The sequence below is a fragment of the Mercenaria mercenaria genome, chromosome 14 (assembly GCF_021730395.1).
Source record: "Mercenaria mercenaria strain notata chromosome 14, MADL_Memer_1, whole genome shotgun sequence".
In the NCBI taxonomy this organism is placed as follows: Eukaryota; Metazoa; Mollusca; class Bivalvia; order Venerida; family Veneridae; genus Mercenaria; species Mercenaria mercenaria.
Window position 1 is genome coordinate 12,723,184 of NC_069374.1, and position 13,398 is coordinate 12,736,581.

The 13,398-nt window shown below is 36.5% G+C and overlaps 1 protein-coding gene across 2 annotated transcripts in view; it reads right to left on the reverse strand.

Moving 5' to 3' along the window:
- Positions 1-338: 338 nt before the first annotated feature.
- The window catches only part of LOC123526412 (cytosolic Fe-S cluster assembly factor narfl-like), a 37,398-nt gene continuing 24,338 nt past the window's right edge, over positions 339-13,398 (reverse strand). For both annotated transcript variants that reach the window (XM_053522963.1, XM_053522962.1), the window contains exons 6-11: positions 12,376-12,473; positions 11,720-11,870; positions 10,534-10,606; positions 7,665-7,793; positions 785-6,414; positions 339-676 (exon numbers count right to left, since the gene is read on the reverse strand). In XM_053522963.1, the coding sequence (XP_053378938.1) occupies positions 6,015-6,414; positions 7,665-7,793; positions 10,534-10,606; positions 11,720-11,870; positions 12,376-12,473 (851 nt within the window). In that variant the 3' untranslated portion in view covers positions 339-676; positions 785-6,014. The remainder of the gene's footprint in view (positions 677-784; positions 6,415-7,664; positions 7,794-10,533; positions 10,607-11,719; positions 11,871-12,375; positions 12,474-13,398) is intronic.

The window sequence follows — 13,398 nt, forward strand, 5'->3', positions numbered from 1 at the left end:
TGAAATAGAGGCAATCCAGCCAAAGTCTGGTTATTCTTTCTATCGAAATTTTCATGTTATCTTTTTAAATAAATATCTCGATATTTACTTAGGATATTCTCAATTTGGCTAGAATCTGAAGACATTGCTGTAACTTTTATTGCCAAGACATATCCAAAATTATAGGAATTCCCTAAAAGCATCTTCAGGTTAAACTTATGAAAATCCTGTAATGTAACAGGTTGGGTGAACAATAACAATTATTTTGAACCATGTATTTCAATCAAGGTAGAGTCACATCAACCAAAAATAACAACCCAAAAATGTCATTATAACTCAAAACAAAAATCCTTTACTGGTACTTTTTTCAACACTTTATTCGTATCTTCTTTGTATCACAAAATTTCTTTAACATTTAAACAAACACAATATAAATAAGTGTTACAAAAAACTAAAACTTTTATCTACTTTTCTTCTTGTGGTGCTATAGAAAGCTTGGCTCGTACTCATCAAAGTTACATGTTTGAAACTAAGAATAAACTAGATGCACATGGGCAACGTGTTGAGCCCGCCCTTTGACCCATAACTGTGACCTTGACCTTTGAGATAGAGTCAGTCTCAGTGAGTTAAACATTCATGCAAAATATAAGCAAGATTCCTCAATGCATGTCATGGGCCGGATAAGATCTGACATGACCTTTGACCTCCAACTGTGACCTTGACCTTTGAGATAGGTACCTGGAGTAAATATAAACAAGATTCCTCAATGCATGTCAGTTATGGACTGGACAAGATCTGACATGACCTTTGACCTCCAACTGTGACCTTGACCTTTGAGATAGGAACCTGGGGTTTACATATGACACTCCCTCTCACTGAGGTTAACATTCATGCCAAATATAAACAAGACGGACAAACAAATCCATACAGATACACGCACAGACATACACCGAACAGTCATTCAGACAACTATTTCTTGCATACCAGACGGGGATTTCCGGTATTTTTACCGGTGCTGGAAAAATCCATCTTACACCCTGGGGTGTAAGATGACTCTCATGCTTTAAATGACGTATTACGAACTACATATATGTAGAAGATTTATGTAGTTATTTATATTTTATTTCGAAAAACAGAATAAAAATCCAATACCTTGACAGTTCCTCTTTGTTCCTGATAGTATATTTCTCGATTCAAAACACGTTATTTTATCAAAAATTCATAACGTTACGCTGCAACTGATAAAACAAACCGAACTAAACATTGTTATTTGTCTTTGAAACGTCATGACGTCTTTTCTGTTTAAGGACGTTGATTTCCCACGCTTTGTTTAAATACGCTGCTATAAGAAATAGTTCTAAAAGGAAAGCCATTCGACTGATTTTATTTATTTTTATTATTTCATCTTGATATCGGTATGCAAGAAAAAGATTCTGTCACTGGTTATAGGTGCAGATGGGAATATCCGGCTCTCGGGTAACTGTTTAGGCGGTAACTCGGTAGGAACCTCGTTACCGCCTAAACAGTTACCCTCGAGGCCGGAAATTCCCATCTGCACTATAACCAGTGAAAAAATCTTATAGTCTTCGCATCCGCAAGCTGGCTCGACAAAAATGCCAATTACTGAAATATAATTTGCCACATTTATGTGTACAGCAAAGTCTGTAACTGCAGACTGCACATTCATGTAAAGTTTCATTACAGTCTGTTGTAATTCATCTATGATGGAGCAAAACAAAACTTTAACACACTTAATGTTGATGAATATGGGCCCGGTTTTTCCTAGCTCACAGGAGTTATTCTAAAATCTTCATTTACATAGAATTTGTAATATAAAATAAATATTCAGGTTTTAAAAATAACAAAGGTCGAGAAATCTAGCAATAAATTTTTCTATCTAAACTTCATGCTATGTTGATGTTTTTTGTTGGGTTTGACATCACTGACATTACAATAAGGTGACTTTCAAGCTTTTCATGGTGGAGGAAGATCCCAGGTGCTCCTTTGAGAATTATTTCAGGCAAAGGCAGGCTCATGGGAAGAACCAACAAGAGGACCATGATGGTCCTGAATCGCTCACCTCTTCCCACATGATCCAGTTTTGAGTATGACGTCGTTTTTTCTATTATTTGACATAGTGACCTAGTTTTTGAGCTCATGTGACCCAGTTTTGAACTTGACCTAGATATTATCAAGATAAAAATTCTAACCAATTTTCATGAAGATCCATTGAAAAATATGGTCTCTAGAGAGGTCACAAGGTTTTTCTATTATTTGACCTATTGACCTAGTTTTTTAAGGCACGTGACCCAGTTTCGAACTTGACCTAGATATCATCAAGGTGAACATTCTGACCAATTTTCATGAAGATCCATTCAAGGGTATGGCCTCTAGAGAGGTCACAAGGTTTTTCTATTTCAAGACCTACTGACCTAGTTTTTGATCACAGTTGACCCAGTTTCAAACTTGACCTAGATATCATCAAGATAAAGATTCAGACCAACTTTCATACAGATCCCATGAAAAATCTGGCCTCTAGAGAGGTCACAACGTTTTTTCATTATTTGACCTACTGACCTACTTTTTGATGGCACGTGACCCACTTTCGAACTTGACCTAAATATCATCAAGATGAACATTCTGACCAATTTTTATGGAGATCCATTCACAAGTATGGCCTCTAGAGAGGTCACAAGGTTTTTCTATTTTTAGACCTACTGACCTAGTTTTTGACCGCACATGACCCTGTTTCGAACTTGACCTAGATATCATCAAGATGAACATTCAAACCAACCTTCATGAAGATCCATTGAAAAATATGGCCTTTAGAGAGGTCACAAGGTTTTTCTATTATTTGACCTACTGACCTAGTTTTTGACGGCACGTGACCCACTTTCGAACTTGACCTAGATATCATCAAGATGAACATTCAGACCAACTTTCATACAGATCCCATGGAAATATGGCCTCTAGAGAGGTCACAAGGTTTTTCTATTATTTGACCTACTGACCTAGCTTTTGATGGCACGTGACCCACTTTCGAACTTGATTTAGATATCATCAAGGTGAACATTCTGACCAATTTTCATGAAGATTTCATGAAATATATGGCCTCTAGAGAGGTCACAAGGTTTTTCTATTTTTAGACCTACTGACCTAGCTTTTGACTGAACGTGACCCAGTTTCGAACTTGACCTAGATATCATCAAGATGAACATTCAGACCAACTTTTATACAGATCCCATGAAAAATATGGCCTTTAGAGAGGTCACAAGGTTTTTCTATTATTTGACCTACTGACCTAGTTTTTGATGGCACGTGACCCAGTTTCGAACTTGACCTAGATATCATCAAGGTGAACGTTCTGATTAATTTTCATGAAGATCTTGTGAAATATATGGCCTCTAGAAAGGTCACAAGGTTTTTCAATTTTTAGACCTACTGACCTAGTTTTTGAAGGCACGTGACCCACTTTCGAACCTGACCTAGATATCATCAAGGTGAACATTCTGACCCATTTTCATGAAGATCTCTTGAAATATATGGCCTCTAGAGAGGTCACAAGGTTTTTCTATTTTTAGACCTACTGACCTAGTTTTTGACCGCACGTGACCCAGTTTCGAACTTGATCTAGATATCATCAAGATGAACATTCAGACCAACTTTCATAAAGATCCCATGAAAAATATGGCCTCTAGAGAGGTCACAAGGTTTTTCTATTATTTGACCTACTGACCTAGTTTTTGAAGGCACGTTACCCAGTTTCGAACTTGACCTAGATATCATCAAGGTGAACGTTCTGACCAATTTTCATGAAGCTCTTGTGAAATATATGGCCTCTAGAGAGGTCACAAGGTTTTTCTATTTTTAGACCTACTGACCTAGTTTTTGACGGCACGTGACCCAGTTTCGAACTTGACCTAGATATCATCAAGGTGAACATTCTGACCAACTTTCATAAAGATCCCATGAAAAATGTGACCTCTAGAGTGGTCACAAGCAAAAGTTTACGGACGCACGCACGCACGGACGGACGGACGGACGGACGACGGACGACGGACGCCGCGCGATCACAAAAGCTCACCTTGTCACTTTGTGACAGGTGAGCTAAAAACATTTTGTAAGACAGCTGAATAATTATTTCATACCATCAACCTCTTTCACAAAACACACAAGAAACCTTTTGAATTTATTTTAGTTATATTCATTTTCAATCAAGAGCATATACAGCGTAGGTGTTAGTCTATCTCTAGAATATAATATGTGGTCAATATCTGGCATAACTTTTATATCAGCTTGTCATAAATTAAGAATTACTACTAACAACATCAATACCGGGAAAGGAAAAATCTTGTACTCTTATTAATGTCTACATATAAATTGTTTCAGTACATCAACTTTAAGAATTGAAAAACAGCAATTATACAAATTATATGATTTGTTCTTTTGCTGAATTCTACTGCGCGTCTCGAGTAATGTAATATTTCGGCTGAAGAAGCTACGCATATTTTTCAATACAATTTTAATCACATATAAATATTGTCCTGGCCTCCAAACACAACTAAGATACTAAATCAAGTAGCACCACAAATGTTTAAACAAGAGCACCGCCTTGCGGGTGCTGACGCTCATCTGATTTTTTTTGTGTAATAGAAATATTGTCCTACCCATGATTTTCTAAGTCTAAAAAGGGCCATCATTCTTGCAAAAAGCAGGATAGAGTTATGTTTCTTGATGTACAGTGTCCACTTATGATGGTGAAAAACTGTTGCAAGTTTTAAAGCAATAGCTTTAATAGTTTATGAGAAAAGTTGACTTAAACATAATACTCAACCAAGAAAATGATTTTCTAAGTCCAAAAGGGGCAATAATTATTGCAAAAAGCAGGATGGAGTTATGTTGCTTGCTGTACAGGGTCAGCTTATGATGGTGAACAAGTGTTGCAAGTTTCAAAGCAATAGCTTTGATAGTTTAAGAGAAAAAGTTGACCTAAACATAAAACTTAACCAAGAAATCTGATATTTTCTAAGTCAAAAAGGGGCCATAAATCTTGCAAAAAGCAGGACGGAGTTATGTTTCTTGCTATACAGGGTCAACTTATGATGGTAAACAAGTGTTGCAAGTTTTAAAGCAATAGCTTTGATAGTTTAGGATAAAAGCTGACCTAAACATAAAACTTAACCAAGAAAACTGATTTTCTAAGTCCAAAAGGGGCAATAAATCTTGCAAAAAGCAAGATGGAGTTATGATTCTTGACGTACAGGGTCTGCTTATGATGGTGAACAAGTATTCAAAGTTTCAAAGCAATAGCTTTGATAGTTTAGGAGAAAAGTTGACCTAAACATAAAACTTAACCAAGAAATCTGATATTTTCTAAGTACAAAAGGGGCCATAAATCTTGCAAAAAGCAAGATGGAGTTATGTTTCTTGCTATACAGGGTCAGCTTATGATGGTGAACAAGTATTCCAAGTTTCAAAGCAATAGCTTTGATAGTTTAGGAGAAAAGCTGACCTAAACATAAAACTTAACCAGGCAACGCCGACGCAGACGCCGACGCCGACACCGACGCCGACGCCGACGCCGACAACCGCTCAAGTGATGACAATAACTCATCATTTTTTTTCAAAAAATCAGATGAGCTAAAAACTAGAACTGCTTTTGAGAAAAGCGCATGTCTCCCACAACTGCCTATCATCTGTATAGTTATGTATCTGAGTCAACCATGCACCAATAAATATATCACTGGGATCTGTGTACTGAGATTTTCGGTAATTCAAGGGCCATAATTCTAAAGTGCCTGGGCCGATTTGGTTAGTTATCGGACTTGGCCGAGGACTTATTGGAAAACACATTTTGTTCAAGTCTGGTGAAGATCCGTTGAGAAATGTTCGACTTATGAGTGTGGACAAGATTTGTGACAAACAGACAGACAGACAAACGGACACACACACAGACAGGAGTAAATCAATAATGTCTCCAACACCACTGTTTGGTGGGAGATGTAACTATCCGGTTTTTGTCATTTTGCACTCTTCTACCATTTTATTGCTAAAGCATTTGTCATCTTTTCCACTTCATGATACTGTGTACGTAACATCTGTTTACACTTCTCACTGTTTGTCCCACCTAACCAGTCAGCATAAAGATTTTGAATATCAGACTGTGTCCAAGGATTTACAGTTCTTACTGAATTATAAAGTTCTGTCACTGCAACCAGTCTCTCTTTTGGAGTAACCTCCCCTTCTGGTCTTATCTGTCCTCCTCCATTAGTACAGCCTGAAGGGCAGGCCATTATTTCAACAAAATGGTATGGACACTTTCCACGTTTGATTTTTTGTACTATATTTTGAATGTTTCTAAAACCGTATGCAAGAGCCATTTTGATTGGTGGTTTGCCTTCCATTTCTATAGTCACTTCTTGAAAGTCTTGATTTCTGCAGAAAAATATACAAAATATTATGACATACAGCAAATGGTCAGTCTTATCAAACATGTCAGTTATATGTGTACATATCAAAATGAATATCTCAAAAATTAGTCATTATTAACAAATATTACATAATTTCTTGTTATTTCAAGAGGCAATTATTCCGCTCAAACAGTGGTTTTTATTCAGGTAGTCATTACGCAAAGGTTAAGATACACAGCAGATGTCAAGTCTGATATGCCACTGATAGTCTTTACAGCAAGGTGGTCTCTATTCACAGGTGACCTTTAGCAAAGAAAGGGAGATAATTCTAAAGGTAAGAAGGGTATATTATGGTCAATGTATACTGCACTTCCTCTTAATGTCTTCTATCAATGGTTACAATTTGCATGTATTCCCTACAGAAGTTTTAGAGTTATGCCCTGGACAAGAATGTTCAATAAGGGGAGATAACAAATAAAGGAAGAACGGTATAGTTATGGTTCTTGCATACAGCACATCATCATGTCATGCTGATCATTGGTGCCAAGTCTTTTTGAAATCCAGCCATGAATGACAGTTACAGACTGGACAGGAAATCCTGATGGATATTCAATAATGGGAGATAATTCAAAAAGTAAGATGGGTATATTAAGGTCCATGTTCACTGCACTTCCTTTAAGTTTCATCTATCATTGTATGCAACTTGCATACATTCTCTACAGTTTTTTTTAGAGTTATGCCCTGGACAAGAACTTTCAATAAGGAGAGACAACTCAAAATAGAAGGCCAGAGTTATGGCTCTTGCACAAAACAATCATGTCATGCTGATCATTGGTGCTCACTGTCAAGTGTGGGGGAGGGGGGCATAAAAATAACTTTTCAATCAACACATATGCACTGCTCACTTCTATATTTTACTGTTAACTTTGCGTTAGAGACTACCTGTGAACAGACACCACCTTACTTCAAAGACCACTGGTTTTATAAAAAAAAAACATTTTCAGTTTCCATTAACTTGTCAATAAAGACTTCCTGCACAAAAAGACCACTTCGCATTCTGAGCATGATCTTTATAATTATGTAGGGTTGCACAATTTATATATTCATATATTCATTTTCAGGAGCATTCTGATGAGAGTGGCTTAACACTTCAGTCTCCACAATACCTCATGTGTAAGCTTGATATGAAGGAGGAATTCACACATTTAACAGAAGATGAAAATATTTTCTTTAAATTTAAGATAAATACAATTCAACAATAGGTGATGAAGTTACCTCAGTGTTTTATATTTGAGACTTTCAACAGTGAAACCAAGTATTTCCTCAGCAGCGTATCTGGCAATGTGTTCAAGATATCCTCCAGAACCGCCCCCGATGTGACTGACAATATCTGCACTTCCAAATCTGAAAATTTTGGTAACAGTTAGTCTCTACAGGCACATACTAGAGCAAATTTACTACCAGAAATCAGCCAATGACCTTTTTTTGTGATACATGATAAAAAATGTCTTTTCTACGTAACAGCACTAGTTTTGGAGAGCATTTGCAATACATTTACTTCATTTTCACTTTTTCTGCTTCCAAACAGTAGTGGCTTCAATTTTATTGCACATTTACAGCATAGGCTAGGTTATACACTCACAGGGCAGACTATATTTCATGCTAACAAGGCAGGCTAAATTTCACTCTCACAGGGCAGGCTAGGTTATACACTCACAGGGCAGATTAGATTTCATGCTAACAAGGCAGGCTAAATTTCACTCTCACAGGGCAGGCTAGGTTTCACACTCAAAGGGCAGGCTAGGTTTCACACTCACAGGGCAGGCTAGGTTTCACTCTCACAGGGCAGGCTAGGTTTCACACTCAAAGGGCAGACTAGGTTTCACACTCACAGGACAGATTAGATTTCATGCTAACAAGGCTAGATTTCACTCTCACAGGGCAGGCTAGGTTTCACACTCACAGGACAGGCTATGTTTCACACTCACAGGGCAGGCTAGATTTCACTCACACAGGGCAGGTTAGATTTCACTCTCACAGGGCAGGCTAGGTTTCACACTCACAGGGCAGGCTAGGTTTCACACTCAAAGGGCAGGCTAGGTTTCACACTCACAGGACAGGCAAGATTTCACTCTCATAGGACAGGCGAGATTTCATTCTTACAGCATTTATAACAGTAAAAAAAAAAATTTAGATAAAAAACTGTGTAAATGTGAAAGAAACTGGACATATTTATCTGACAATGTCATAACAAAGAAGCTTATCACTATGTAAAGGTATTTTCCACACAAATGTATCACAATCTCAATCTCTCTCAATTAACTCTAGCTAGAAAAGAATACATACAGTTGACAACATGCATAAAACCACATGTTTTAACCCTTAACCAGTTATATTTCTATAATGAACTTGTCCATCTTTCAATTTGGACAGTACCATTAACTGTTAAACGAGGTGCATACCAAAAAGATACTGACTGAATGGCGAACAGTGCAGGTCATGATCAGACTGCACGGATGTGTAGACTGATCATGATCTACACTGGTCGCAAAGGTAGAATCAATCTTGTCCAGCAAGATAAGGTTTAAGGAAGACCTTCTTTTATTAAATGACCCCTTATAAATCCTACACTAATGTTATTATTACATAAATACATTTCATTAAACAACAACTTCATTCCACGACCAGCAATCACATTAATGGGCCACAGCAGGAAACAGTCTGCAGACAGAAGTATCAATTAAAGGACTATGTACCAATTCAGGTCCCAGCAACTGTCAAATTTGAGAGTATGTTTGCCAATGTATACAACTAATATCTTCACAAGCAATTACAACAGTCTGTGGAGTGGGAGAAGTGTTCACTATCTTAAAACAAATCATGAACTTGAGACTGTTTTTCAGGGAAAACATATGTCTTCCACCCCTTACCATGTAGAAATTGTAAAAGACCAAAAGTTAAGGGCCATAACTCAAGAAAACCACAGAACCATAATATTCCAATGGTATACACAACTAGGCTTGGCAGTGGTACATGTAACTTCTGTGAAGTTTGGTGGAATTCCAACTCGTGGTATAGGAAAAGTAGCAAAGATCAAAGAATTTGACAAATCAAGGTTCATGATTCCACTGAAAATCATTTAATCTAAACAGGTTTGGTGAAATTCAGACTAATTGTATACAGCCAGTAATGTAAACACTGGAAAATATGATAAATCAAGGGCCATAACTCTGCTGAAAATCTTTGAACATGCCAGTGCTATGTACAACTATGCACTGAAAACTCCTGTAAGATTTGATGGAAATCTGCCAGGTGTAAGAGAAAATGCCAAAATATTAAAAAAAATTGACAAATAAAGGGTAACATCACTGAATCAGAACATGCCAATAGTATGCGTAATAACTTGGCACTGATCATCACTGTAAGGTTTGGTGGAAATCTGCCCTATTATATATGAGAAGTGGCTAAAACAACATAAAATCTGATGAATCAAGGACCATAACTCTGCTGAAAAACACCAAACCAAAACATACTTCAGATATGCACAACTAGGCTTGGCATTGTTCATTTAAGTGAAGTTTGGTGTTATTCCTGCTGTTAGTACCACAGCAGTTGGTCGGACAATGTAAAATACAACAAATCAAGGGCCAAAACTCCACTGAAAATCATTAAACCAAAACATGTGGGAGGTATGTAAAACTTGGCTTGGCACTGATCACACGTGTAACATTTGGTGGAAGTCAGCCCAACAAAATAAGAGAAGTGGCCAAAACATCATAAAATCTGAGAAATCAAGGGCCAAAACTCCAAAAAATCATCAAACTGAAAAATGCTGATAACATGCACAAGTGTGCTTGGCAATAATCACTCTTGTGAAGTTTGGTATAAACCCGTCAAGTGGTGTCGGAGCAGTTGCATGGACAAACTTTGTGACATGAAGACAGATGAACAGACAGACAGCAATAAAGTAATAAATATGTCTCCCCCACTTCATGTAGGAGATATAATATTTATTATTTTCAACCTTTTTCGAGCATGGTATGTCAACAGTAAAACATCACGTCTTTCTAAATTTTAATAACAGACCATCCACTTTCTGCCTGTCCTCTGTGTGATCTCTCAATACAATGGCTACTGTACTTACAAGTTATCTAAAGGATGGTCTTCTATATCTAACAGAGCGGTGCCTTCCTTTTGTAGCATCAAGTCTACTTCACCTAAATATACAGATAAAATGTAGATACAGATTCACATACATGTACAATTCTTTTCACTTTATTTTCAAACAATTCTGGCAATATAATTATCTTTTCTTTAATGAAAAATAATTTTGAAATATGATAATGAATTTCCGAAAAAAAAAATTATGATTACCACAAGCAGTTATCTAGGAGAGAAGCGAAGCTTATATTAAAGTTAAACTAATTTATTGCTTGCATACCTCAACTTCAAATCAACGTCATATATCAATCTTTTGCATGGCTTTTATTTATTTCAGCCATTTCTTACATGATCATGCAATATTATCGCTATGATTCTGACTTACTTTGACTGACAATAAAAGCTGTTCACAAGACAGCCAATGCTCGACTATTAGACGCAGGAATATTACACTAAATGTTGAAATATCTAGTATAGAGTTTCAATCCTGTATCTGCATTAGTTTTGGAGATAGTAACTTGCATGCAAAACTTTAACCAGAAGTTTTTAAGTTCAAAGGGGGACATAATTTTGCAAAATGCATGTCAGAGTTATGGGACTTGATGTTATGACCTAGTTTAATAAACCCAAAGACACATGTGAAGTTTCAAATCAATATCTGCATCAGTTTTGGATATAGTAACTTGCATGCAAAACTTAAACCAGGATTTTGTAGGTCCAAAAGAGGGTATAATTTGGACAAAATAACTGTCAGAGTAATGAAAACTTTATCCTGTGCCATTATCACAGGGGCAAAAAAAATTCAAAATGACATTTTTCCCCTAAGAAAACATTGTAATTGTAATATATTTAAGTGTATATGGCTCATGGATAGGTACGTTACTGCCACCTGTGATTTATATTAGGTCACAATATCTTCTTGAAATATAATCATAAACGAAAACAGGAAATGACACAAATACTCATGACCTGGTTTGCCCTTGCCTGTGATCTTGCAGGTAGAGATGAGACTCTTCTCATCACTCTTACTTGCTGTGTAAAATCTTGAATCCATTGAATTATTAAAAAGCAATTAGGTAAACACAATGTGCTACAGACAGATGGGCAAACTAAGAATCAGATGGACAGTCCAATTAATGCATGCATCCCTTCAATGAATTTTTACTTACCTGATGTAATAACACAGTCGACATCTCTCGTACTGTAAATATCACTGTAGAAATCTGGACGTGAAGCTTCCAATTTCTTATCAAAACATGGCATCACACTCACATGGTATATCTGGTCTGGAGTTTTTGAAAGTTTCTTTGCAAAATAATCCTGAAATTTTATATATAGTCATTCAAAGTATGCACCTACTCTTGGGATAAAGAAAACTTTTCCAAAAAAAAAATATATATATAAACTGGCAAAAAAATAAAGAGTAAAATTTCAAAATAAGTCCCTATTTAAACTGAAGGATGTATTTCCACAATAATTTCTGTTGCATACAGCTCATAACCAACTGTATATTTATGACTTCTATCCACTTCCTGAGCCATAACTTCACCACTCATATTTCTTAATGAAAATACAGAATAGATGAAAAGTTTCTTAAAAATCCACAAAATTTAATTAAACTTTGTTTTTTGCAATAGTCTCTTCTTGTTAAAACTGGCTGAATGCTCAATCTTACTATAACAACATAGTAACTACCCCACCTGTTCTATATATATTTTTTTTAATTTTGTTACACTGTCAGTCAGTTAAAGAGTATTCCTGGATTCCTTACCAGGATATATTAAGCTGTTAACCCAACAAGCAATGGAAAACATAAGGTACATACTTTAACAATAGATCCCATAATCTGTTGTGGTGACTTCACTGTACTGATGTAGGGGAGAATATAGGAACCATGTGTCTTCTCAGCATAGCATATCCAACCTGATCAACAATATAAATGTCTGTTACTATAAGTGGACTTCACAATGTCATGCATTTTCCTAAATGATCCCCACCATGAGAAAACCAACATAGTGCATTTGCGACCAGCATGGATCCAGACCAGCCTGCGCATCCGTGCAGTCTGGTCAGGATCCATGCTGTTCGCTAATGGTTTCTCTAGTTGCAATAGGGTTTGAAAGCAAACAGCATGGATCCTGACTGGTCTGGATCCATGCTGGTCGCAAATACACTGTGTTGGTTTTCTCATGGTGCTGCTCAAATAAATTATCTACATTGTATTGACTGGAAAAAAATTAAGGTCATAAATTAAAGGAACACCATGATGACACACTCCAAGATTTGTATCGTTGCAAGCACTTTTTAAAAAATGTCTTGCTTTTTAGGTATAATAAAATAAATATCAGAATAACCAAGAAAATTAATGTCTAATCTTTAGCAGATTTTATTCTTGGACCATTAGTTTAGAGCACTGTTACTTAGGTGAACAAGACTTTAGTAAGGGTCACAATTATGTTTTTTTCCCCCGCTTTTGATGATTAGTCATGGTTGGATTGCATTATATCCTATTTACTTTTATCTATTTCCATTTCTTTTTTTCCAAGATTACTAACGTGTATCCCAAACATTGTAATACTTAACATTTATGCGTGTCTTTCTCCAAACCTACTTCTTTGTGTAATGAATATGCTAGTGTATACATGCTTGGCCTCCGACCTTACTTCAATACTACACTAAAGCTTGGATGAAGAGTCAATTTTCTAAACAAGAGGACCATGATGGCCCTAGATCACTCACCTGACATGCACAGCTGGATTTAATAATTTTGGGATGCGGTTAAATTAGCCAGGCCCCTGGTGGCCATGCTTTTCAATGAAACAGAATGATTTGAAGGAAGTGCTATGAA